The sequence below is a fragment of the Copadichromis virginalis genome, linkage group LG2 (genome assembly GCF_057382275.1).
Source record: "Copadichromis virginalis isolate Kocher_CV1m ecotype Utaka linkage group LG2, C_Virginalis_male_GT1.1, whole genome shotgun sequence".
Lineage (NCBI taxonomy): Eukaryota > Metazoa > Chordata > Actinopteri > Cichliformes > Cichlidae > Copadichromis > Copadichromis virginalis.
The window spans coordinates 24,502,476-24,530,248 of NC_140619.1; the positions used below are offsets into that span (position 1 = coordinate 24,502,476).

Consider the following 27,773-nt stretch of genomic DNA (forward strand, 5'->3'; position numbering starts at 1 on the left):
ATTGTTGTACATTTTATATTCTTTTTCTCCACTTTTTTTTTTTGTACTTCAAAACATGGTCACTTGTACAACAATATCATAAACAAAGCCTCATGTCACAAATGGAGCCATTGATGACAATAAATTACATTTGCCATGCTAAGGTTTCGAGATGACACGCCGGTACCCTTCATTTTGACGAGATCAACCTTTAAATGAACCGCAAGTCAGACTTGAATAAATACGCTAAAAAGACACCGGAGTTACAAAAGAAACTTTCTTCATTCAAAACGGAGCAGAAAAAAGAAGGCTGCTTTGAAGAGGGTTACTTCATTTGTCTTTCTTCATAAGAAAAAAATAGGGACAAAGTTTTTGCATATTTTGATAACACTGCTAAATCTAAAGCAAAGAGTCCCACAATAGTAAATACTGACTATATTTAGGAAACTGCCCTTTAATCATAACTGACATTTTAGTTTATTACTTCTTCTTTTTTTAATTATTTGTTCCTTCGCTGTATGAGGAGAATATTTCATCTTCACCCATTCATACTCAAAACAGGTTAATCTAGTACAGCACTGTCTTTATACAACCTAGAGGTATTTTCTAATCTTTTTGTTCCTTTTTAACTCTTGAAAAAGCAAACACATTTACTCAGATGACTGTGTGTCTTTTTGCAAACTGTAAATAATATCACTGTATTCATATACAGAATATAAAAATCTTTCCAACAGACAAAAGAGGAGGAGGGGACAAAACAAAATAAAAAATAAATAAATAAAAAAAAAACTACAGATGAGGTTTTCCAGTCAATAGAAGAGAGGCAAGTATGCAAAGGATGGTTAAATTAAAATATTAATAATTAAAAACAAAGAACAATTACGACACTCAACACTTCACTTTGTTCAACGGTGAAATTTACAGTGGAACTGGGTACCGAGTAAAAGCGTGTCAGGAGGCCGACGAAAAACCAGGTAAACTGAAGGCAAATCAAAGATGCAGTGTACCTCTGCTCCTCTGAAAAGCAGGCCGTGTGTGAGAGTAATGAAAAGTATATAAACGCGTCATGACAGACGCCTTGTATCATGGACAGTGGGTAGATTATTATACAGATGCATCACGATAAACAAGTTTGGGTCTTAATAGAGGACACGCGTAGAGATCGCACAGGTGTACTGGTGCCTGTGCGAGTACTGTTGGGAGACGTCGGATCACGTAAGAGCACCATGTTGGACTTAAATATATTTATATATATCTATATCTATATAATTTGGAAAATTTGTTATTTGTTGCGCCGTTTCATATCACATTTTTTAAAATCAGATAGTCTAATTTTTGTTTCTTTTGGCATTTGTATCAGTGGTCCAGCGAACAGGTAAGCAACTGAAGGAGTAAGAGAAGGCATGCACGAGTCTTGAGTGGAAGCCACACAAACGAGGAAATAAAAAGAAGAGACGTGACTATACACTTCTACCTCTGGGGTGCTCCGCTTCTCGTAAGAACCCAAAGACACTCATTTGTATTAAATAGAGGAACAGTTTGAGGAGACGTGTCTTTGGATTCTTACAGCCAATGGGGAGCTATTGTGGTACCTTACACCTCACAAAGAGCAGTAAGAGGCAGAAATTAGCATCACAGCTAAGGGGAATGTGTCTTCACTTGTGTGTGTGTGTACAATTTTCAAAGGTCTTTTCAGCAAGTGGTAGCCAGGGATTGGTGTATAGGAGGCTGGAAACAGCGAACATGCTCCACAGTGGAACTGTCCGTCTCCACTGCCTTCATGTACTTGTTCAGGATGGCAAATATCTCATTGTTGAGGATCTGGTACTTCCTGATGCGATCTGCCATCTTCTTCAGCGGCTACGGAAGAAAAGAAGGGATGTATTTTTTGGACTTATAATTGCAAGTCTTCAGCAACAAGGCAAAATTGAGGATACGCAGCAGATAACGTGTACCCACCACATTTTTGATGATCTCGTCCTTGCCATCCTGCCTTTGGACTTTGAGCAGGTGGTAGCAGAAGTCGAAGAGGTCAAAGCGACGCTGCTGTCCCAGCAGCACGATGATGGCACAGCCGGCCCAGTTCAGCCCATCCCCAAAGCACTGCCTGTAAGGACGAGCACAAACAACACGGGGAGGGGGCGGAGGGGTGCGCTTTCATTATGTGATGCACAACTCGAGATGTGACAAGTCTGCAAAACAATGATGCAACTCTGATGCAACAACGCTCTAATGTTTCCAGCTGCTCTGGCAACACAAGGGAGCAACGCGCCATGGAAAAATCCTCCCTCTGTCTGGGTCCAAACTGCTGTCACATATACACAGCCCGCCCCTTTCAACTTATTTTCAGCAATCTTATTCAAGGAGGGTGATGTAAAGGGTGTGTAGCACAGTGATAGAAAAAAAATTAATTAAGGGGAAGAAACTAAAGAAGTCACATAGTGTGTATTGAAAAAGTTTCTCCCAAAACTTTTCCACCCCTTTAACTTCTCTTCTGATTTGCCAACTTTAACCTTTTTATCAGAAGAGAAAAATACTGCTGGACCTGTCATATCAACATCTGCACCAAAATGGACCCAAAGAATAAAACAAAGCAGGTCAAATTTAGCTTAAAAAAGGAAAATACATCAACAGCCATCAGAAGCCATCAACACATGGCTGTGGGGAATTTAATTTTCACCATAAAGCAGCCGAGGTCAACAGACACTCTTGGAATCTACCATTAGTTTGCTGATAACTGCAGACTTCCCTTGAATGACTTTTCTACTGTCGCTTGCTGCTGTGCTTTGCAAGTAATGACTTTCTTTGCCAGGTGTCACTTACTCTGCCGTGAACTCGTGCGTGCCCACGGGGATGCAGTAGACGAACTGCATGGCGCTCCACAGGCGGTGGAACTCCATACATTCGTCGACATGCATCACACCGTTGGTGGGCGGAGGACCGCGCCACACCGGATCCTGCAGGAAGCTGCGGATTCGCGTTAGGATGACCTCGAACATGGAAAGGCCACAGCACAGGCGCTCTTTGGTCAGCAGGTCTCCCTCCCGCGCAATGGCAATTTGCTGGTAAAAAAGAAAACAGACAGAATGCTCAAGGATGAAAATCTAAAAGAGAAATCAGACCATTCACTTCCTAGAGAATTTGCCAGGGGATTTTTGCCACTGCTATCCTCCTCTGTCGCTTGCTGCTAGAAACTTAAAGCTGATTACTCAGCTTTTTCTTTCCTCCTCTGAAAATCCGCAGGCTTCTAGTCTAAGTCAGTCAGCTTAAAGGATAATGCTAGGAGAGAGAAGAGAAACTTTCCCTCCAAAAGTCTAAAAAGTCTTTAGAGAATTTAGAAAATTGTGGGAAAGATTGGCAGCTTAAAGAGAAAATTTTTTGAAGACCAGCTATGAAAATTGTGCAAATTCCCTTGAATTATTTATTTATAATCAATAAATAGTTAACAATGAAACACGCCTGAGAAAAGCAGGAGGAAGGGGTCGCATGATTAAGCTGCAAGACTATAAATATGTCCTTTCAGGTCTGCTTTCATGCCCATCAGAGCGGATGTTGAACTCACTTGCGGGGTTCCCAGCCTCTCAATTAGAGGCACGAGGTGGAGAGGGGCGTACTTCGCCTCCAGCCGCTTCATCCTCACCTCCAGACGCTCTCCCTCTGTGCGGCACACAAATACCAACAGTTGCGGACGTATTTCAAAAGAAAAATGCTTCTCAGATCATCCCAAACTTCAAACTGTGAGTAATGTAATTTGCACCCGTCTGCTTTTTAATTCACCGCTTCCAAACTTGTTGTATACCTTTGATGTAGACTCTGGGAAGAATGTTCTGGAAGGGAGCGGCGTGAAGCAGGTCACACACTTCCTCCTGGGACTGAGATTTAAGCACAACACAGACAAACAGCTCATTTTAATCCAGGAAGTCGCCCGCTGTTATTCTCTACGGATGCCCTGACAAAGCATGCAGACAGCCATGAGGCGGCTTTTTGCTGAACTTCTTAATTTAAGTGTTTTAAAGACATATTTTTGAATGCCTAACACGAGCTCCGAACCACAGGTGTGTGCTGACAGATTAGTCAACACAATGTCAGGCTTAGGGAGAGTGGGGAGATAAGATAACTGAATTAGAGTTTGGCTGTGTGGATAATGATGCTACGATTATCAAGCAATGATGACAGGCCAATTTTAAAAGGATTATAATTTGTAACACTTTAAGCACAAAATCCCATCTAGTCGGGTTTAGCGGCTCGAGGTCAAGTTTACAAACATCTTAATGAATCGAAAATGTCACGTGGCTCAGTGCGTGGTTTTTTGTTTGTTTTTTTGCCATTAGAGACTAAGGAGCAATTTCAAGCGGTCAGAGCGATCGTGGTGGTGACTGTTTGTCAAGACGACAAGGTACAAATCAAAGAAAGAGCAGAGGAGCAGCACCTCGAGACCTCGGCTAAAAAAAACAAAAGAAAGAAAAGGGACCGGCTAGAAGAAAAAGCCATGCAACACGCACTCGAATGAACGCACACTTAAGAGACAAACAACACACAACTAGGCTTTTAGTAGACGCACAAGCAAGTGCAGCCAGACAGAAATGGTTAAAAAAAAAAAGAAAAAAAAAAAAAAAAAAAAAAGAGTGAGATCTGGGCAGCGTACAGGCATTACAAGTGCCCAGAAGTAAAAGACAGTCATGGAGGCAAAAGTGCAGCGTTTAGCACAAGAATGTGCGATCACCTTCTAAAATAGTTATGATTCAATGTAAAAAACATTTCCTGTGACAAATGCAGCTTGATTGTCTGTCTCACTGATTTCCTGCAAGATTACTGAAAGCTTGCAATGTGAATATCGTGAAACGTGTCGGAGAGGTGAAGCAGAAGCAACAAATTGTTGCATACGTCTTAGGTGCACTCTTCAAACACTCTTTTAGTTTCACCTCATTCTTTTTAAAAAAATGAAAGATGTCTCAGTGCTTTTGCTTCCATGGCTAATTGAAGGTAAACTGCGTGTGTGTCAAACTAACACGGAAAAAAAGAGAAACAACAGAAAACAGCAGCCCAAACCAACAAGAGATAAAAGAGCAAACATATTTGGTCATGCTGTCATTTTCTGGCCAATAGGAAGACCTGAATCCTTACCACCTGTGGTAGTTGCCAGCGTGTAATGAAAAACAGAATTGTATTTCAGAAACGTAAAAAACCCTCACACACAATCAGAGATTAAACACTTTGGGGCGTGTGGACTGGGAGCCTGATGGCTTCTGACCGTGGTGTTTGATTTAGCGAGTGAATCAACACCACAAATTGGGTGGAAACCTTCAGGCACCCAGGTTTGTTGGTCACCCACATTAAAACAAGGCAGTCAAGAGAACTTCATTTCAGTGGTCCTGTTTACTGAGCGTGCTCGGAGACCACAGACAGAGCTATCAGAGGAATCTTTGAGAAAGCAGTAGTAACAAAACAAAAAACAAAAAAAAAGAGAGAGAGAGGGGGGGTGGGGGGGGCGGGGGTGTGCAATAATCACATTAAAGCATTATGGGATTTTGACACTTGTAAAGAGAAAAGTCCTACCAGAGCTTGCTCGATGAGCAGGCAGAAGAGGATGGCGTTTCCCACCTCCCTTAAGCTCTGGAAGACATCCGTCTTTAGCTCAGCATACTCAATGATATCCTTAAGCTGGTGGTGGAAGAACTCCAGGATGCCTGGAATGGCAGATGGAGAAAAAGACAGGTGTGATACGGCGCTCCATCTGCATTTTTAAAGATACGCTGATAACATCTATACTCTCCTACAGTCTAGGAAGCAAGCGCCTGCTAATATCTCGTTATGTCATTGATAATCTCTTGCTAGCGGGATGAAATGCGGTGATGTCAGCGGGTCCACGCGGCCTCTCTGACCCACATTTGGTCTGAGCATCGGAGCCTCGCAGCAGAGGACAAGAGGATCATTAACTGCTGTCAGTGAGATCACAGGCAGTAAGCCAGGTACAGACCTCAGGGTACAGAACATCAGTAATCTACAGATTACTAAGCCCTCCTCTTAGGGATATTCCATCTGACTGCCTCTAATCTGCAACCACACCTGCATTAAGGCAGGTCACGGAGTGCACAAAGATGTAAAAGAATTAGGCAGGTAGAGGATTTTTTGTGGTTTAATTGGACATTGTGCACAACCCAAATGGCTGAGAACAGTCGTGTTCCTAACTGTATTTTGTAGTGGTTCATATGTTGTTATCTAGAATTGTACTGCTTTCTCCAAGTTATGGCTGAATCTTATTCCAGTACTGTTGAATGTTTCCAAGATCTGACTGAAGCCAGAGAGGCAGTCTGTGCAGGACTTTCTCCAATAGTGAGCGGCGATATCTGAACCTGGAGGAAAATGTGACTTAAACTGCTGTGCTATGCATCAAATAAATAAAATATCTGTACCTATAACCAGCTATAAATAGTTAGTGCACATTTGTTACAGCACTTTTGTTTCATATTTCTTCATTATGTAAAGAATACTGTGCAAAAGCCTTGAGCCATGCATTGTTTATTTATATTTTGCTCGAAAAATAGGAAAATAAGTGCAGTGATTAACTGAAACATGTAAAAACATAAATGAAAATTTACTATGTGAGGCAAAAACACAGTGTATAGAACTCTAACAAGCTTGAAAGCCAATTTTTGGTTTGACCACCTTCTTCAACAGTAGATGACTCAACTGAAAGGCCAGACGCATGCTCTCAGCTGCAGTGTCAGGTCTGGTTGCTGGATTTTTCTCCACTTTTCTAGTTTCCTCATTTTTTTAACCACACACCATGTTAAGATATAACAAGTTTTTGGATAAGAGCTCTTTGGAAATCAGTTAATTTGTGCAAAAAACACTATTTTATGCCTGTCAAACTGTGTTCTCTTTGGCAACTTTCACAGACTCAGCTATGAAAGTGTCTTTTTGCCTTTTTGTGACAGGCAGGTAACAAAGCACCTAAAGATACAGTTTAAAATTGGTTCTCTGCTAAGTTCTCTGTTTTGCGCCTTTTATATTGTTGAAAGTGGCTCAAAAAACAAACAAAACATGTCCAACGTTCAAAGCAAAACTCTGATGCATACTCAAAAAGCGTGCAGAACAATTGCTCAAGAAAGTAAAGCAAAGCATTTTTTTTTTAAATGAGGGGCTTTTGCACAGTACTGTAAGTGCATTAAAGTAGTGTGAAGTTATTCTGACGCTGTGGTTTTCAGGCTAAATGATCTGCGATGATAAAAATCTCATATTGAATGTGCTAATCCGCAGCCCGTTTATCATACTTGACATATAAACTCGTGCTTGGTACACAGCTTGATGAGAATGGCATTAATTTTGCAGATATATTTCAACTAAAATTGTGGTATGCTGGTGGTACAAAATTTCACAGCAATCAATCAGGTATTGCTCAAATTTCAAGTTTATGTCGGTCAAAGCACCAACCAATATGCAGACCATTTAGTTTCTTTTTCTCTGATTGCCCCCTTATTCAAAAACGGCTTAATTTGACTTACCTGAAGTCAAATAAAGAATCATATTTAAGCAAAGCGAACAAAGACAGCTCATGTGGAAATGTTAACGCAACAAAATGTGCTCCATTCATTGTAATTTTGGGGATTATAAACTCACCTGGGGAGCCGTACTCGTGGCGCGGTAGGCGGCAGATCTTGGGCATGACTTCTATCAGGGTTTTTACATACTGCAGTATGGTGCCCTGTAACTGTAAAGTGACAGAGAAGATGGATAGTTCACAGCAGGCGAGGGGAAGAGAGGGCACAAAAAGGAAGGAGAATAATAACTGTGAGGATCCAGCACACTGAGGGGGAGGACAGCATGCTTTTCAGGATGGAAAATGAAGATAAATACCAGGCTCTTGACAATCTTAAGCAGCTCCTCCATCACCACAGCGATGCCTTGGTAACCAAGGAGGTGGCAGATGGTCTTGAAGTGAGGCGGGCCAACAAAGTTTCTGTAGGAGCTGTATATGTGGGAGTATGCAATGTTGAGAGGCTGAGAGGGAAAGAAGAAACAGACACAATGTTATTCTGAAGCAAGAGGAAGTTTGCTTTACACAAAAAATTACAAGTCTTTACTATAATATCACAGATGGTACCGCACCTTAGACCCATACAGGTAGTAAGGCTGTACGTTGGCTGGCTTGTCTCTTTGAGGCTCCTGGGTGAAGGGAATAGCCGTCCGTACAAAGCTGAACAGAGGGAGGCGAAAAAAAGGTAAAGAAAAAACACAAAAGGTAAAAGCAAATAAAATATATTCCTGCAAAACAACAGCGTGAAACTGACCGGTTCGTGGACCCGTTGTAGCAGTAGTTGGGGAGGAAATCAAAGTTGAGTTCCCAGAAGACGTGGAGAGTGATTCGTCCATAGGGGGCGGAGACATTGTGGTTAGCCTCGCGGAACATGGCGTCAAAGCTGTCCAGCGTCATGTGCTTGGACAGGAGGCGGTGGGTTAGCCTGTTAACCTCCAGCAGCCATTCCAACTCCTGTCCAGACATGCAGTGTGAGAAGGATGATGCGCACAGGACACAAAAATAGATTGACGATTTTCACTAGTTTCCCTGATGTTTGAGCTCACCACTATAGAGGTAAGATCCTCGCTCTCAAAGCGGCTGATGGCGTGGTCCAGGGACTTGTACATTGCTGCAGAGATCCTCTGGGTAATCAGACGGTTCAGGTCAATCGAGCGACCCAACAGCTGCGTGAGACAACAGGGATTGATGAAAAATACAGTGTGAAAGTCAGACTGGTGGTTAAATAAATACAGATACAGCAGATGTGTTTTCATGTTTCTGCTACCTGCACGTGTCTCTGTTTGAGCAGCGTCTCGTAGCGGTTTGATGGAGGATACGGGATGATTACGCCGTAATTTTTACACTCAGCTCTGAAGCGCTTGTCTAGGAGGACACTGAAGAACACATGGCATATGAGTTTGTAAAGTCTGCAAAGAGCGCTTCAATATCTGCCAATAACTCTAAAATACTTTTTTTTTTTAAAGTCACATTTTCTTTTTTTACCTTCCAGCCATTGCTTTGTAGTAGGCAAATATCTGATCTGCTAGCTTGTAGACAAACTGATCAAAGCAGAGGTTTACCTGAGAACAAAGCAAAGAAAATGGTTATTAGATTCAATTCAAAGTATTTATTGTCATGTGTCACGAGAGAAAAAGGCATTTCTCTGTGCAATGAACACCCACAGATGCTGATAAATATATACGATAGAAATAGAACATATAAATACAAATAATACAAATAAATGAAGACAGAAAAGGAGACAGAATATGGAGATTTGAAACAGAGATGTGTGCAAAAGAGCTATAGCTTAATATGCTGGCTTAATATGCAAGATGGCCTGATGTGCAAAAAAATATATATATTATTACTGTTCAAAAATGGGTCAGCAGTTCAAGAGTCTGATGGCAGTGGGGAAGGAGTTGTTGAGTCTGGATGTTCTGGATTTCACATTTCTGAACCTCCGCCCAGAGGGCAGAAGTGTGAACAGTCCGTGTTGGGGGTGTGTGGGGTCTTTGAGGATTATTAGATTCGATTTATCCCTTTAAATTTCCATGGGAATACTCCTAATGGTGGCTATTAGAACTTACCTCAGCCTCGATTTCATCATAAAGGAACTGTTTCTTGAACTTGGTGAGAGCGTAGTAGCCACTGTCATTATACAAATCTAGAGGGTACAGCACATACCTGAGAAGAGATAGTGGGAGTTAAAATACTGCTCTTTTTTAAAGTCATAATCAATGAGTGTTTAACTGATCTACTTCTTACTCCATCATGGAAGGCTCCTTGGTCTCCAGGATGTGGTCAGTGAGGATCCACGGCATGGACATCTCAATGGGGAACTGGATTCTGCGGCCCATGGTGAGCTCCAGGAAGAATTCTCTGAACCAGAGCTGGGACAAGTCACAGCACTGCTGCAGGGCCTCTGTGTGACAGGACAGTGGCAGGAAGAAGGAAAGAAATGGCAGAAAAGATTGGCAAGCATTAGCAATGTTTGCTCTCATTGCTCTTCCTCTGCCTCACAAAGGAAGCAAGAGTAAAAGCTGTTAATAATGTTAGCTGATGCTGTGGAGTATTCATTCACTTCTCTTCTGGTTTTTCCTTTGACAACTTGGTCTGTTTGAACTTTCAGAATTCCAGCTTACCACTAAAGTTGAGCAAATGTGTGAAGAAGAAGGACTGCTTGTGGAAGTCTTCTATGGCTGTGACTATGGGTCCATCAAGGCTGCTCCGCAGAGTCTTCTTGGATCCACTCTTGTCTGCTATTAGGGATTCCAGCATGGTGCGTACCATGTACAGCTGTGGAGGAGAGAGACAAAGGTTAAAATATAAAAAAGTGGAAACCTCCTTTTTACCAAGCAGCAACCTGGGTGAAAAATGAAGCCAGTATAGAAGTGTAAAAAGGAGCCACTTCCACAGGCACTAATGTACAAACAGATGAAACAGAGATGCAGGCTTTAGAGCCGAGCGCTGATAACAAGCCAGATGGTGTCTCTCCTCTTTAGTCTGGAGGACGCGGTGTGCGTGTTTTCCAAAAAGAATTAAAAACTTCGATTAATCTGACCACAAAACCTTTATTCGGTGATTATGAATGACTTTTGGCCTAGAGAACATGCTTCTGGATCGTGCTCTTTTTTGCATGATTGCACTCTAACCTGCAGATAGCAGGTTGCAGATAGTAACTGTGCTCACAGACAGTCATTTCTGGAAGTGTTCCTGGGCCCATACGGTGATTTCCATGACAGAATCATTCCTGTTTTTAATGCAGTGCCACTCAGGGGCCCAAAGATCATGGGCACCCAAGAGCAGATGGTCTGCCATTTTTGAGACTGGTGATGGCATCACATTCAAAATATGCTAAATTTTTTTATGAAATAATAAAATGTTTCCATTTAAACAACTGATATGCTTAAACAGTAGTGTATATAACTTTTACACTCATTGCATCAGACGAATATGAGTGGACAAAAGCTCATGTGACAGACCATTATTACTCATTTGAAACCTTTATGAAACACGACTGTCAGCTGCAAGAGAATTCAATATTAATGAATCAATGGTACGGAAGTAGAGGAAGCAAGAAGAATGAGTTGAGTAAAGTTTGACTTATGTGACTGCCTTGTTTCACTTAATGCGCCTTATAATCCAAAAAATACAGTTACTTCTACCTTCCTTTAGCATGTCCAGAAGTATAACGTTTTGTGCGATGGTTAGCATCTTCCACTGCCTTTGACGTTGCAAAATGGTTTGTCAACATTTTTGCGTTTGTTGGGGATAAACTTACAAACATACAGTGCAGCACTTCAGAGTCACACTGCTAGCGATCAAAGATTTATGTAAATTTGACAAGCTGAACGCATTCTGTACTGTACAGGAGAGACGGCACGGAGGAGACTGATTGACAGTAGTCTAGAGCCAATCGGGAAACAGAACACAATGCACTGTTAAAAAAAAAAAAAAGCATGCAAAATTGCACAAAGAAATTCCCGAAACAGCAAGGCCGCGAAAGGTGAACCTCGTTATAGCGAGGGACCACTGTAACTTGAGAGAAAGCTTCATTTCTAATTTAAAGATAACACCTTTACTCAAACCCACACCCCAAATCTATGTATTTTAAAAAGTCATAACCTTCATGAAAATGTATCAGACTCCAAACAGTGTCAGTTTCTTTTAAATGGGAACACCGTGCAGCATAACTCACGCAACTCTCACACCACATGTACATTTTCAGGTTTTGCAACTGCTAATAGGAAGTTAAGCTACTTTAAAAATCTCAGTAGTTTCAAAGATAATACATGCAGATCTAAATGCTTTCACTACAGACTGAACACCATTCTTTAAGCATCCTGGTCCGTTTCACGTCTCACCTGTGTGCTGGAGGGTCCGACGGCTCTACGAGGCACCTTGATATCAAAACCGCCTTTCGGGTCCTTCTCACCCCTCAGACAGGGGTCATTTGGAGGTTCCCTGGCTCCTTCCCAGTCACAGACAGTTTTTCGAATGGCCTGGAGAACGCTGCAGAAAAATGTAAAAATACTTCGTCTGTTGTTTAGTCTGAAACAAAAGAAACGGATGCATTTGTGATTGCATCATTTTTGTACCTGATGAGAACGTTCTTCTTTTTGCGTACAGCCTGGCGCAGAGGTTCTCTAAGGGTCATTTGGGCAAAATCCTGCAGAGCTGCGTAGATGGTATTCCTAATGGCCTGGTTAAACACAGACTCCATTCGGCCCATCAGAACCTTTGGGACACATAACATCGTTTATTGCATCACCTAATTTTAATGCCGCTTTAATGTCAATTGTGCAAGTTGCATTTTTGGAAATAAACTAGTGAAAACTATGCTTGTGTCAAACCATGCACTCAGCTGAAGTGCAAAAAAATATCCAGATAGTGAACATCAGTGAGAGTGCTACTCATATTTCAATAATCTTTTACCTGCAGCCCTTTGATCATGGCAATGACCTCCACCAGGGCAAACTTCTCTTCACTGGTGTAGTTGTAACGTGTGGCTCGCTCATACTCCTCCGCCGTGCCTGGACAGTCCTTATTACAGAATTTATCCGTGGGATGTACCAGTTTCCATGAGTACTGAAACAAAGGAGAGCTATAATTAGATCAAAGCCAGAACAATAAATAGCAAAAAAACAACCCACATCATACGTCCAAAACCCACTCATATTCACACTGACGGCCCCACAAAGCATTTTCCCTACCCACACAGGGATGCAATCAATCCCACGCTTTACTCACAACTTCCATGACATGCGTGCTCCACTTAGACAGCAGCTGCAGACCCCTCAGAGCCAGGTCGAACAGCTCCCTGTACTCCTCGTCTGACTTCTGGCTGTCCAGGCCCGAGCCGGTCACCACTTCGCTGTTGCTGTAGCGCGCTAGCTCGGAGATGAAACGGATGTGGTCATCCCTGATCTGCACCATCTGCTCGCACAGGTTGTACTGCGGAGAGATGCTGCTCTGAGTGCACGTCCACCTGGGCACAGATGGGAAAAGAGGGTTGGGAGGGAGTGTGTGGGAGTTTGGTCATCAAGGAATTTTACTTCGGCCTGTAGTTGTAGTGGTGGAAAAAAAAAAAGAAGAGTAACATCCAGATTTCTGTAAATTACACCGGTGGATGGGTTTGCTCACTTGGACTTGTTTTCTTCATAGTGTGCGCTCGTCTCAATGTAGCGTGACAACTCGATCTGCATGTCTCCAAACAGCGGCACCACTTGCAGCTGAGAAACAAGAGTGAATGCCTCACTTCGTGGGATAAACACAACAAAGCGTGTAATGGGAAAAAGAAAACGCTTAAAAGCCCTTACTTTGAAGAACTTGTCGATCTTGCTCAGGTTGATCCTCTTTTTGGCATCTAGTTTATAGATATTACTCACATTCCCATCCATCAGGTACAGACCAAAGCCCATAACCTGTCAAAAAGAAACAGAAGGGGAAAAGACAAATTGGCAAAAAGACGCCAGAAAGAGATAGTTTCGAAATGTTGCGAGCTGGCGGCAGATAACGATGTCAAACGCGCGCTTACCTTAAGCAGCATGTGTTTCTCGCTAGGCGTCAAATACATTTTGTTCTCATAATAGTCTACACAGATGTTGACAATGTCTGCCAAAAGCTCCTCGTAGCCGGGAATCACCTCCAACTGTTGATGCAGGCACTGCACGGAAAAAGCGCGACACGACCTTTAGATAAACAGTAATGCACTGACAACACAAGAAAGGAGGACTCACTGTACCCTGTGCGTACGTGGGATTAAGCATCAACAACAACACAAATAAAATAAGATCGAACACAATTCAAGAGGACCAAAAACCAGCAATACACTGAGCCGTAAGCCCGGCAGCTGTTAAATCTTAATAAGCAGACTTTCAATGAGAAACTTCCTGTCGGGTCAGCGTTCAGCAAGTTAAAGGCTGATTTAGGTGAGAACAGCCACACTAATTACATAACAGCTCCTCTGCTCTGACTAACATTCAGGCAGCAGCTCTGTGACACCTTGAGTACAGCTGTGAGTCATTCATTCGCTCAAGTCATTATCCTGGAGCAATCCAAGTCACCTGCTGTACTATCACCAGGATATTTAATTGTATTTGCAATAAACCCCCAATTAAAATGTCTATTTTCACAAAGATGCACTAAAAAAAACAAAAGAAAGATGGAACCTAAGTCATAGTCTTTTATTAGCCACGCATAATCCCCGCACTGACCTGAGTGATCCTGTTGTGGTTCGCTAAAAACATGGAGAGATTCTGAGACTCCTGGATGGACTGGGGATCAGCCATCTTCCTCAAGAACTGAGCTGCCCTAGAGGTAGGAGAGGAGAGGAAAGTTAGTTTGGCTCTGCAGCGTGAGAAAAAAACAAAACAAAAAACGTACATTTGAATCTCTTTACTTAGGGTTCACTACCGTTTGTAGGCAGAGTGATCGTTTTTGACGCTACACTTCATATTCTTCAGTTCGTCCAGCACTGCGAACATGTTGATGAATTTGCCCAGAGTGAGCAGATAGGCCTCAGACACGAAGTCTTTCCTCCTCTCGGCGTGGCACAGACGCTTCACTTCGCTGCAGAAGCGTTCTATGGCTTTCCTCTGATAAAAAACAAACACAAAACCAACTGATTATCAACAGCTCTATTAATAATGAATACATATGCATAAAAAATGTTTAAAAACCCTCCTTTGTCTCTATAGACATAAACATACGTTGGTCTGTTTAGTGCTTTATCATAGAGTTTCATTGATCTAGTTTATGTAATCTTAAAGTAGGATCTTACCTGGAAGTACATGAACTTCATGAGCTTGGTCACTTCGGGCTCTAGCACTTCCACCGTTTTCTCGTAGATCTCCACTCGGTTGGGCTGCTCGTTGCATTTCACCTAGCAGACACAAGATGGTGCCATCACACAGCCTGATCTCACAGCAACAATGCACCACATATACTTTCCCCCAGGTAACATATTAGCTGCTCCGATCCCCCACGACCCCACCCCACTCCCATCTTTTTGCTCCGTTTTCCCAAAAATCGCGATTACTAAACATTTTCGTTTAAAACTGTAAACGTCAGTTTTGGGGAACTTTGTTACATGTAACAATAAAATCATTAAGGTCACACTGCAGACCTGCGGGGTGTACTAGGATTACAAGATTAGTGAGGTATGCTCAGTTTAAAGTTAGAGTTCTTTCTCTCTCTCTTTTTAACCCGTCTACATCGCCATGGCAACTAACACTGAACGCTGAGCAGGTCCAGCTTGCGTGGTCCTAATTTGCTGCTCAGTCCAGCAGCTGACAGGACAAAGATGAGTGAATCGATCGGCCAATTTGTAGACTTTTAATGCTTAAGAATATCCAATGTGTGAAATTGATTTCACTCTCATCTGGCCACAATTTCCACATCTTCAGAATACAGGACAGAGTAAGTCCCGACTGTAGCGAGAGCGACTTAGCCATAAACAGCATCAATGAGGGCACACTGAGTAGGACAATATGAACATACAAGTTCGCTACATTTGAATGATTTTTTACAGCATCCTCCCACCTTGATTTATTTGCAGTGTTTGAAGTTTGACTTTCTTTTAATAGTCTTTATATTTCCTTTTCTCACATGTTCCTCTGGGAGTTAAGTGGGCAGCACTTGAGGGTCAGTTTATGTGAGCGTGCACAGAGAAAGTCTGAACAAACAGAAAAAGCCGACAACCACCCGCTGCAATGCCTCTGACTGGGGTTTAAGGTTTCGTTGAGCCAGCTAATGTAAAAAAGCCTGACTGTGTTGAACTTGTGACTGCACCCCTTTGTTAAGGCAAATGCTTTGCAGTCCAATTCGGTTTGAATTTTTTACGTAACAGGGTGGTTTCTGATTTCCCCCCCCCCCTTTTTATTTATAGCTAAAAATACAGCTGTCAGTGAACCAGAAGCTCAGCTGCAGGCGGTGTTGTTTCTGCTCTGTAGAATCACCACCGCCTGCAGCTGAGCTTCTGGTTCAGTGGCTAAAAGGTGCAAAGTTAGGCAACCCAACTACCAACCCACAACTCAAGCCTGGCAACAACATTTCATACGGCCTTTTTTGGGTAATTGTTCCTTACAGTGAAAAGACAGTGTGACAGCTTGAATAAAACTCTGTTATGATGGTTTAGCATTAGATCTAAAGGTTAAGATGTGAGGACATGAAGGAAGTGATCATTAACCTGGGGAATGGCTCTGGAACAGCTTCTCCATGTGTAAAGCATCACAGCATATTCATGTCCTTCCTCCAGCATCTCATTCTGTAGAAATAAACAGAACAAAGACATTTAATTCCTCATGCACAGCTGAAGTCACGCCAGAACTAGATACCTCAACAAGCTCAAGATTATATCTACATTGCTGTGAAAAAGTATTTCCCATCTTCTTTTTTGCACATGCCACATTTTTTTTGTTTCAGATGATCAAACTAATTATTTTATTAGACAAAAACCTGAGTAAATGCAAAATACATTTTTTTAAATGATGATTTTATTCATTAAAACAGTAAAAATAAAAATGACCCAACCGTACCCGGCCCTCTGTGAAAACCTCCCCTCCCCCATTAACTGTTAACTCATTAATTAACTGTGAATTCAATTTCACATGCCACACCCAGGCCTGATTACTGCCAGCTCTTTCGAATCAACAAAACACTTAACTATAACCTCTCTAACAAACTGAAGCAGGCTACAAAAATCTCATCTAGCAACTCATCAAGCTTTGATCTCTAATAAAATGAAGAACAGATGTAAAACACTGAAGTCTGGACGGGTTACCACGTCATCTGTAAAGGTTTGGGACTCCAGTGAATCACAGTGAGAGCCATTATCCACAAATGGAGACAAAACTTTAAACCAGGCAACCAAAATTACTCCAAAAGCGCATCGATCACTCATCTAGGAGGTCACCAAAGAACCCAGAACAACACCTGAAGAACTGCAGGCCTCACTTGTCTTGGTTAAGGTCGGTGATCATGATTTAAAATTCAACAAGAGGAGACTGGGCAAGAATGTCACCTGTGAGAGAGTTCCAAGGTGAAAAGCACTGCTGACCACAAAGAACACAAAGGCTCGTCTTACATTTGCCAAAAAAAAGCCTGGAGCACTGTACCCAAAATCATTTCCCCTAGGGATCAATAATGTATTCTGATTCTGATTGATGATCTCCGAGACTTTCGAGGCGAAAATCTTTTGTGGGCTGGCAAGAAGAGAGCTGAACTTTGTGGAATCTTTGAGTGCCGTTACATCTGGTGTAAAATCAAAGAGAGAATTTCATATAAAGAACATCACACCACCAGTCAAACGCAGTGGTGGAGGTAGTGTGATGGACTGAGGCTGCTTTCTTCTTCAGGATCTGGATGACTTCAACCCATGAATTCTTCTCTCTACCAGAAAATCCTGAAGGAGAATGTCCAGCCATCAATCTGTGCACATTTGGGATACACAGCAGGACAATGATCCAAAACACGCCGTAAGAGCACCTCTGGGTGGCTCAAAAAAACCAAAAACCAAATAAAGGTGTTGGAGTGGCCTAATCACTTAAACCCAATTGAAATGCTCTGGCATGGCCTTAAACAGGCCGTTCATGCTTGAAAACCCTCTGATGTGCCTGATTTAAAACAGCTCTCTAAAATTCCTCCACATTGAGGTGAAAGATTCACTGCCAGTTATTGCATACACTTGATTGCAGTTCTTGCTGTGGCACAGTTAGGGGAAGTTTAGGAGAACTGCTTCTAACAAAGGGTCAGGTAGGTTTAGATAGCTTCTTCTTCCCTAAAAAACTGCAGTTGGTATTGACTCAGGTTATCTTTGTCTAACATTAACATCTGTTTGAAGTGTGACAAATAAGCAAAAAAATAAAATAAAAGATATCTAAAAAGATATCTGGAAGGGGGTGAATACCTTTACACGGTACTATATCTTAGTAACAGACATTCTGCAAAGCTACTAAATACATCACACATCTCAGATTAAACCCACATTGCAGGACTTGATAAATATTTTAGCAGGGAAACATTTCATCCTCTCAGAAATAGGAAAGACAGATTCCTCCATCCCTGCGGCTAAAGGACGAGTGCCCCCAAATAGCCTGGCCTCAACCTGAATGTGACTTCCTCGTTGAACCGGTTAAATAAAGCTCTCACTTCCCCTCTTCGACAGTCACATCACATTCTCTGTTCATTCACAATCAGGGGAGGGATGTTTAGTGCTCGGCTGCCTCTCTGATTCACCAGCGTGTGAGTGGAATTTGTGTCTGCAAGAGTGTGCGTGCGTTATTTTTATGTGTGTCCCGCCACAGGCCGAGCCAAATGATAATCAATTCACATGAAACGAGGCTCTCTTTAAGGGCACGAGGCTGCTTCCCACAGTCTGCTTTGATTTTACTGAAAGAGGAACAAAAACTACTGAGTTGAGACCACAAAAGACTGAATTTCACTAGTTAGTTATTAAAGGGAAAAAAAACAGTGGAATGGAGAGCAATCCCGTGATGTTTATTTTAGTAACCAGCGCCGCAGGTCTCACCATGCTGGAGTGGACTGTGGCTTGCTCGATGTAACGGGCGATGCCAGTCACAAAAGCATTCCTGTCTTCAAAGTTGGTGTCAAAATTTGCCTGCCGAAGGAGAGACAAAAAGGGGTCAAAAGACTGTACACTGAAAAGGACCAATCAGCTGGGGACGATGGTAGGTGGCAGCGGTGGCGGCACTGTGAACCAGTGCGTACCTGGTACATAATAGAGGAGGGAGGGGGTTCAATGCACGGCTGCTGGTCCGGGAGCGGCAGCTCCTCCAGCAGGTCCACGTTGGACAGAGCATCCTCCAGGGTCACGTGGGTCGTCATGGTAACGAGGTGTCACTCAAACAACGCCCCAGGCTGACATAGAAAGAGAAAACAGAAGGAAAGATAGGAGTTAAAGAGGCACCGCAAAAAGGAGGAAAAGTGCTTTTGTGATTCCCAAAACAGAAGGTCTCACACGAGTACTTCCTACTGCAGTTTTACACATATATGTCGGCAAACGGGTCAAAAAGTTACAGGTGAAAATGACTTGGTCAGTCACGACACAATACTTTTTGCAATCCGGTCGTTAAGTCTGACGTCACTAGCCGTGTCTGGGCCTAAACTCCGCTGCAGGTCCATATATCAAACGATCACTATGGCATTACTGAGAGTTGAAAAATTGTCTAAAGTCTTTCATCTTTAATAAAATGATCAGCGTTCTGCTCTACCAGGTGTAACAACTGAGTTTAACATCCAGGCATCCATGAAAACGGAATTTATGACATTTAACGGAGTTAGAAGTTAGCAGGGAGTTAGCTCGCTAGCTTCCATCTAAATACAATATAGCATGTCCTGACTGCGGGGTTTTGGAAACAAATTAAAACGTACAGCTCTGCTATCACTTCCAGCATAAATGAAGACAGAAAACTAAACAGCAGTGACGTTTGTAGGGTTACTGAAGTTTGGCTAGCTGGTATATAATGATGTGCTACGTGACCGCTAGTGACACAGCTATGTTAGCATAATATAAACAAGCTAACTTTTTTTCCACTCGATAAAAGTTAACGTGAGTGTTCTCGGTGGTCAGGAACAAATGTAATCGCATGGCAGGATGCTGTAAAAGGACCAAACTTCAGCCAGGAGAACAACTGAGATAATCCATCCACAATACGAGGTTAGTCATTCATATACTGCTGCATGGGCTGGGCTGTAGTTACATCCTAAGGTTTTAAAAACTGAGCTTAAATAAATGATTAGTGGTAATAAAAGCCGAGGGAGGTCAACAGTGATTACTGACTGTTTTAGGAGCTTTTTGAGATTAAATAGAAGAAAATACATAACATTAAACATGTTAACAACACAAAAGCCATATTAAACGCAGACTACTTTAGGTCCGGAAGTAGGATTCGTCACGTCATCACTTAACAATCGGATAGGCTCTGTATTGCACTGACATGTACTGCAATTTGGGGTGGCTGTAGCTCTCATCTACTGATGGGAAGGTTGGTGGTTCGATCTCCGATCTTTGCTCCGCCAGTCTGCATGCCAAATATCCTTGGGCACGATACTAACCCCAAGTTGCTCTCTGGCGCATCAAAGCACTTACATAGAAAGAGCTTAGAAAAAAGTGCTTGTATAAATGGGTGAATGAGGCATGTTGTATAAAACACTTTAAGCTCTCAGTCCATTTATTACCTTTTTCAATTGTAAATTACATCCTTAAAGTTATATTTTGTGAGTAACCGTTTTTTAAACTGTGAGTAAAACCTGCCATAACACAGAATCAAGTCTGCTATCAGTCTACGGTTGCATGGGGTCAATTATACACTCTGTCAAGCTAAATGTGTCTTTTCTGTTTGGCCTGATTTATTGTAATTTTGCTAAGGTAATATTATATCAGGAGGTGAGCCCTCTTGTTAGTAGAGTAGTATCTCCAGAGTATTTTCATGTATGTGTTTCTTTTCAAATAATAATAATAAAATATCAATATTTGGTGTCCTCGATACAAAAAACCCAAACTGACACGTGATACTGTGCAGCAAAATGAACCTGGGGTGCTTGTCTCAATCGGACAGAAAAGTCAGGGGACAACTGATCAAGAAATTACTGAATAAACAGATAAAAATGAATAAGCAGGTTACACTCTAGCAATTCAAATGCATTCTATAGTCAGATACTGCAGGGTTAAAGGACACATACACCAGACACTGTCTTAGTATGTCTAGACAACTTCATTTCCTCCCATGAAACCCTGTTTTGGTGCAGAAAGTGTGTGCATTCACCCTGCACCTGTATCACTTGGGGGGAAGAAAGGGGAAGAGGCCCCTTGCAGTTTCCTTTTTGGCTTTTTGCTTGACTAGAAGAATATCTGAAGAGCATAATTCATGAAATGCCAAGACCTGGAAAATGCCATTGATCTGGCAAAAAGCAGAAAACGCTTCGAAAAACAGTGAAAGTTCGACAGCAAACACAAAAACGTGTTATCTTGTAAATGCGGCATTGGCAAAATCTGCTTTCCTGTTAAACTCTCAAATTGCTGGCAGCTTTGTACTTTTTTATCAATTCAAATAAATATCAGGTGGTATATATGAATGCATGATTACGATTTCACACTGCAGGATAACGTTAAAAACTACACAGTCACAGCCAGCACAAGCAGAGAGGAAAGTGTGAACACCAAAATACAAGAGAGGGGAAATTGAAAAATAAAATCCTCCAACAGTGGGAAATGGGAAGACGGGACAACTTTAAAGTAAATGCAGAATCTGCAAAACCGTCATTTTGTGACGAGAAGCCTACATAATGAGTTCGCCGGCTCTTGGTCATCGGTAATGGTCGCATATGCAGGCTTAACCAATGATCACAAATGATCTGAATAGAAAGTGGGTGGGGTTTCCTGTCATATCAGACTGTGACATTTTTTTCACATGGTAGGCCACCAGTCAAACAGCACCGAGTTCTCAGACCTCACCCAGCTTCCAAAATATATGCACACACAGTAAAGATACTTTATATGGGTGCTGCAGCTCTGTATACAGTTTACACTGCAACACAAAATAAAGAAGAAGAAGAAGAAAAAAAAAAAAAAGAATGTGGCACAAGTGGGTAAACGGCCACTTGGCCTCTTTAGTTAGCGCTTGTGGATCAGACCACACGGGCTTTCAAAACTCAACCTTTATTTTGATCTGAACTAAAGACCCATAAAGTTTCGTGAGTGTATGTTGTGGTGTTACAACACCACAAAAGGAAAAAAAAAACAAAACAACAACTACCAACCTTCTGTCACTATTGCAGTACTTCCAGCTACAGCGGGTCTCATCAATATCAGATTTTACCATGATCAACACACGTAAACACGTACACAGATAAGTATAATGATTACTGGATGCTAAATGTAGGTTGTTCCACTTCCCGTTTCTGCTATTGTGTGAATAACCGCTTCTTTAGTTGATTATCGGTGACATCATTTTCCATTATGGTATAGAGTACCACTCATTTGCTGAGCGCTATCGCCCTTTAACTGCTCTTTTTGTTTCTGTTCCATAATTTTAAGTATGACGTTTAATGTGGACACGGTGGTTGTGAAACAGATAAAAGCCGGCAGTGTATCAAGGATGTTGTGTACCAACTTATACTCTACACGTGTGTGTGTGTGTGTGTGTGTGTGTGTGTGTGTGTGTGTGTGTGTGTGTGTGAGAAACCCCTTTTTTTAAACGTCTGAGGATTTTGTCATCTTGAACAGAGTGTTTCCTGTATTCTTTACACTGCTGTGCTGCTTTACAACCTGGATGCGCACACTGCCTGATTCTTTTAAGACCTGGCTGGTTATTTATAACCATTCGGCATACAGAAAATGAAACACGCAGCTCGCTACAGGGGCTTTGTCGGGCAGACAAACGCGCTCAGTGCTGCTAAACTCCCATCTGTGCATGCAAATACAGACGCGCTCTAAAGCCTGGGTTGGCTGAACAAACTTTCCCACCCTATACAGGGCTCTGTTAAACAGTAGGTTTATCTGTCAGTCTCTGTGTGTATGTGCATCTTCGCCCAGCAAAAAGGGCCCCTTCATTCCCTTCTGGGCACTTGGAAACCTAGTAGAACAACCAAAGAGGGACAAATGAGGCAACGAGACAACAACTCGCTTCACAAAACTCACACAGTAATATTCCCTCCCCCCCACCGAGTTCACGTTATAACTGCAGCCTCTATACATGAAGAGCTCTGGTCTGATGTCTTCGTGACAGCACTAAACAATGAGGTGGTGAGAAGATCCCAGAATATCATGAATAAAGCAGAGGAAAGGAATGAGATGCAGTCAGAACATGGAGCATGATGTAACAGGCAGAAAAAAATAATAAAAAAAAATATGACCACTCTGCGCTGCTAGGCCTTTGTGTAATACATCTTGCCCGAGAGGAAGACAAAGTGAGAGAAAGTGTGTCAACTCCAGCCTCGCACCACTCCATGGGATCTCCCACCCAAGGCTAGCTTTGTAATACACGCAATAAGACCATATGTGATCAGCATTGAAGGCAGGCACAATACGGATCTCGAGCATTTAGTCACGCATGCGATCATTTAGAAAACGTTCAGCGACACCAACTAACTCTGCGGCTAAATGTGCGTCCCAGCAGCGTCTGTGCAGAGCATCCTGTGCAGGGGACGGTGTGTGGCTGAGGTATTTCACAGGCTGGTTGTCATTTCTGAAAGCAGCACAAGAAGAAGAAGAAGAAAAAAAAAAACTGCTTTCATCTTATGATTTCTGTGATGTCATGCTTGCAGAGATGAATATAGACTAGGGAAAGAACAAGAGCATGCCTCGCATAACCATCAGCAAGCTTGGAAAGTACAGACAGCAAACGAAAAGTAAACCAGGTGTATCTAGTTGTATTTATGTTGGCAACTTTATGAAAATACATTTGTAAGTGGTGATAATAATAACTTCATCTGACTGCTACAGTTCCACAACAGCTTGCGCTGCTTCCTTTTTCTTTGTCTAGTTCGTTATTTATATCTAGACTCATTGTCTCGCTGTGTTTCTCAAATCAGTCAACTGCAAAATAATTGTACTTGTACCCTGAATCACTGAGCTGTTTCGGGCAAGTAACAGTTGTGAGGTGGGACCTGCACATATTGTTTTTTCCTCTTTGGATACATCCCACAGGATTTAGATCTCGGAAATCTGAAGGCCTAATCAACAAATCGGACTCTTGCAGAGCAAATTGTTCTGCTAAAGGAGAAAATGTGCTGAATGCTGTTGTCTGCCACAATGTTTAGGTAGGTGATAAGTGGAAAAATGAAACTCACATGAGTGATAATGACCCCGAGGTTTCCTAGCAGAATGCTTTCCTGATGATCACACTGACTTATTCCAATATTCTAGCTTATGGACCTATATAGCTTTCCCAGGTAAACACTGCACACATATAGCCGACCACATGATGATTAATCAGAGCAGCCCACCATTGGCCACTTTAATGCTCACATGCTTCCTGTGAGCACAAACAGGGGTCAGCATCATGGCCAGAATTAAGTTTCCAGCAATTTGTGTTTCAGCTCTTCACACAAGTAAGCCTTTCCTTCCAAAAAAAAGCATTAACGAGCCTTGTTACCTGACAAAGAAACTGCCGTTTCACCAAGTTTTTGGTTGGCACTAACTACTGCACACCAGGAATACCCCACAAAGCCCTCTGTTTAGGAGGTGCCCTTAATTAGTCTTCTAGCTATCACAATTTGGCATTTGCAAGTTCTTACTGTTGACCAGTTTCCTGCTTCCAACACATCTTTCACAACGGACTACTCAGTTGCTCCTTAATATACTGTTTTCTGAAGAACTCTGGAGATATAAGGATGTTTAAATATTAATTTTAACCAATTTAATAGAATGGAACTGGTATGAAAGCAGCACATTGGTATTGTGGTTTCCACTATTGCCTCACTGACAGAATGTCTGGTTTGAACTCCAATCTGGGGCTTTTCTGATTGGTTCTCTCCAGTTACTCCAGCTACCTAACCCTAACCCAAAGGCATGCTTGGGTTTAGGTTAATTGGTGATTCTAAAATGACTGTAGGTGTCTCATGTCAAGAATCAGCCTTAACCTGTTTCTTGCCCTATGACAGCTGGGATAGGCTCCAGCCCCCCTCACTACCCAAAAGCAAAATAGATAATAAGCTAAAGGATATAATTCAATCTTCCCTTTTACGTTAAAGGGAACTGCCTGGTTGCACTCACAGCATAGCTCTTAAAAGGAGAAACGGGGATGAGATGAGTTTGAGTCAATTTTAACCACTCATGATTTATTCTCAGCAGATGGTTCAAACAGGGATGTTTTAGACAGCTCCATTTCTAGCTATATACTGGTTTAGACCACATTAGCCTGGCATACAGCTGGTAACTAGCCTTAGCAGTTCAGACATCTCTCTGTGACAATAATAGCGGGATGCTGTGGTGGTGTTTAGATGTGTTTTTTCTTCTAATTTTAAAGCATGACAAACATGACCATGACCGACTTCACAGTAAATGATTTGATGGTTTTTCACTTCAGGTGGCAGTAAGCCAACTTTCGTAGAAACCAACCTTGAATTCACTTCAGTAATGTTAGCACTTGAGTTGCAACTAATTATTATCTTATATAATGATCGTAGCATATGTACGTATTAACCCTCTTAGACACAATTGAATCTGTAACTTACTATGTAAACTGTCTATGTTACCAGGATTATTAACATCTATGTAGCTTTTGGGAACTTTTTTTAATACCAGTCAAATCTTTACAAATTATAAATGTAGGTGAAGTACCTGACCTGAAAAATGAACAACATTATATGTATGTTGTTGACATTTCGTGTATGTTACGTGTATGTGGCTGACATTACGTGTACTTGTTAGTTGTTGACATTAGATGTACACTACATGTACGTTGTTGACATATGTGTATGTTACATGCATGTTGTAGTTTTTGTAAACACATTTTGCTTAACAGATTTTAGTGCCGTGGTACTCTGGGTTCATTGGAATGTATATCTGTAAATAAATGTCAATCAAGCAGTGATGCTACTAATGCCAGTAATTGATTACTTTATCTTATGCAATGAATATGGATTTTGCAAAGAAGACAAACAATAAACCTATGTATTTATCTATTTATATTTTAGTGTATATGAACAATACTTTTTGCCATTTGACTGAATACAGTGCAATCATGAAAATTAAAAAAAAAACATCATAAATTAACATATGTGTGTGTGTGTTTTAACACATGAGCGAGGTTAGCAAGCTAATATTAACAATAATACCTGAATTGCAACAAATTATTCTTATTAATACTACTACTTCTACTACTACTGACAACAATAATTATTATTATTATCAATCTTAGCAAATTACACTTTCAGAGAAACAAGAAACACTCGTTTTAGTCAGTCAAAAATGTGAAGTTTTCCCGTAAAACTATCACAAACCTAAAGAAGACTCTTTTTAAAAAAAAAAAAAAAAAACAATCCTAATTTTACCTGACTATTAATGGCACCGGGTTTCATTTTCATTGTGGTTTTAATTTTGCAATCCTTAGTGTTAGCAGAAGCAAAGCATCAAGATTCAAGCATTACATCACTGCTTGTGGGTGAGGGTCTGGCATACAGATTTACAGCTCAGAGAGTCTGCAGCAATGGCAGGCTTACATTTCTACCCAAACTGGCAGGTTCGTCTGTAGGAGAGAAATGGAAAGGAAAAACATCTGGGTTTAGACTAAGCCTGTCTGAGACGGAAGTGGGTGAACCTGTCATTTGAGCACAAGTAACGGCCCTGCCTGCCTGCTGGTGTGATAGCTGTGAAACAATCCTGTGCATCTGGCCGTGCTGTGGCCTGTTAGTCGATTGGAAAGAGGGGAGAGGACCTTTAAGGGGGAAAAAAATTTAAAAGCCAGAGCATCGTCGTGAAATCGAGCAATCTGAAACACCAAAACGTTATTTTTCGACATCTTTCTGTGTCTGTGCAGCGAAACGGTTGTTATCAGCTCAGAAAACCGTGGAGCCTTACGTGCTCCATCATTCATCAGTGCACTTGCCACACAGGCACCCTCTCCTCACCCCACCCATCTCAGCGTGAGCTACGATGCCGATGTAAGCTAACGGGGATCCCATTCATGTGCCACAATTATCCACGATAAAGCGGGGCGCTCGATCCCAATCAAGTCCTTCCTATTTACAAGGATCCCCCTATTGTTACATTTGCGCACGGACAGATAAGTAAAGGGAAAGGATGTGAAATGCGAAAAGGAGGCAAAATAAAAAGAAGGGGGGGAAAAACAGCACTCCAGTCTCCAGCCATCATCACTACCCAAAGCACATCACCAGCCCCGTTCATCTTCTTCGCTGCGTCTGCATCCATCGCTACTTTTTGCCACATACCTGAAAATTGCATGTCCGTCCGGCGACAAACTAAATCGGGCGGACCGTGTCGCGGTCTGCGACGGCGAGCCAATGTTTCCTAGGTTTTTCTTTTCTTTTTTTCCACGTCTTCTATGTCGACTGATGCTCTAGTTTCGCCCAGTACCAACCCGGTGCTAATCCACCCCACACAAAGAGCAGAAAATGGCTGCAAGTGCATTTTCTTAAAGAGACAGTCACAGTGGAGCACAGGCGATGATGAGAGGAGCCCCGACATGTTGATTCGCTTCATTTGAGCTAGTTTTCTGCTTAAAAATACTTTGGGTACGGATAAATACACAATGCGTTTCAGGCTTTTAAATTGACAACATCAAAAGCTGTGGGTATATGTTGTATGTATAGGGAAACTGAGGGTAACCTCATTTAAAGGAGGCGGTGGTAAATTCTTAGTTCTCTGTATGAATTCTAATTACATGATAAATAGGATATAGAAAAAAGTAAAGGGCCCTACTTCACCCACCTTGTACCACTATTTATAATTATGAATTCAAGTTGCATGTAGTAGCATGTAGTTAAATATTATTGTTTATTATTTCAAACGTATGTGTTGAATACAGTACTTTATAATGACAACATGCTATAACCTTGATTCCAGAAAACTTGGAATGTTGTGTGAACTGCTTAAAGACCACAGAAATCCCATTTTCACTTGCAGATCTTATAAACCTATTTTTTATTCACACAACAACATAGAAAACATATAACATGCTTAATTTGAGAAAATTGCTCATTTTAAGCAAAGAAATCACAAAAAATGAACGATACAGGATTGTAGTTGCTCGACATTCCTGGGTTTGATTTGTAGTATTTTCCATTTCATTTG

At 41.7% G+C, this 27,773-nt stretch overlaps 1 protein-coding gene across 2 annotated transcripts; it reads right to left on the reverse strand.

Annotated features, from left to right (window-relative positions):
• Window positions 1-27,107, reverse strand: cyfip2 (cytoplasmic FMR1 interacting protein 2). 2 transcript variants are annotated; one of them, XM_085474723.1, is made up of 30 exons: window positions 26,912-27,107; window positions 18,728-18,877; window positions 18,528-18,617; window positions 16,188-16,265; window positions 14,781-14,882; window positions 14,414-14,595; window positions 14,215-14,311; window positions 13,536-13,664; window positions 13,318-13,422; window positions 13,142-13,230; window positions 12,749-12,986; window positions 12,434-12,586; window positions 12,097-12,236; window positions 11,863-12,010; window positions 10,141-10,294; window positions 9,764-9,920; window positions 9,586-9,682; window positions 9,002-9,078; window positions 8,784-8,892; window positions 8,563-8,682; window positions 8,271-8,470; window positions 8,089-8,176; window positions 7,837-7,980; window positions 7,600-7,690; window positions 5,536-5,666; window positions 3,779-3,851; window positions 3,542-3,636; window positions 2,803-3,041; window positions 1,939-2,086; window positions 1-1,839 (listed from the first exon to the last, which is right to left on the reverse strand). In XM_085474723.1, exons 2-30 carry the CDS (start codon window positions 18,842-18,844, stop codon window positions 1,672-1,674), a joined length of 3,759 nt encoding a protein of 1,252 aa, XP_085330849.1. In that variant the 5' UTR covers window positions 18,845-18,877; window positions 26,912-27,107; the 3' UTR covers window positions 1-1,671. The 2 variants fall into 2 exon arrangements, with proteins under 2 accessions (XP_085330849.1, XP_085330854.1); XM_085474728.1 differs by lacking the exons at window positions 1-1,839; window positions 1,939-2,086; window positions 2,803-3,041; window positions 3,542-3,636; window positions 3,779-3,851 and adding an exon at window positions 3,859-5,106.
• Between the last annotated feature and the right edge of the window lie 666 nt (window positions 27,108-27,773).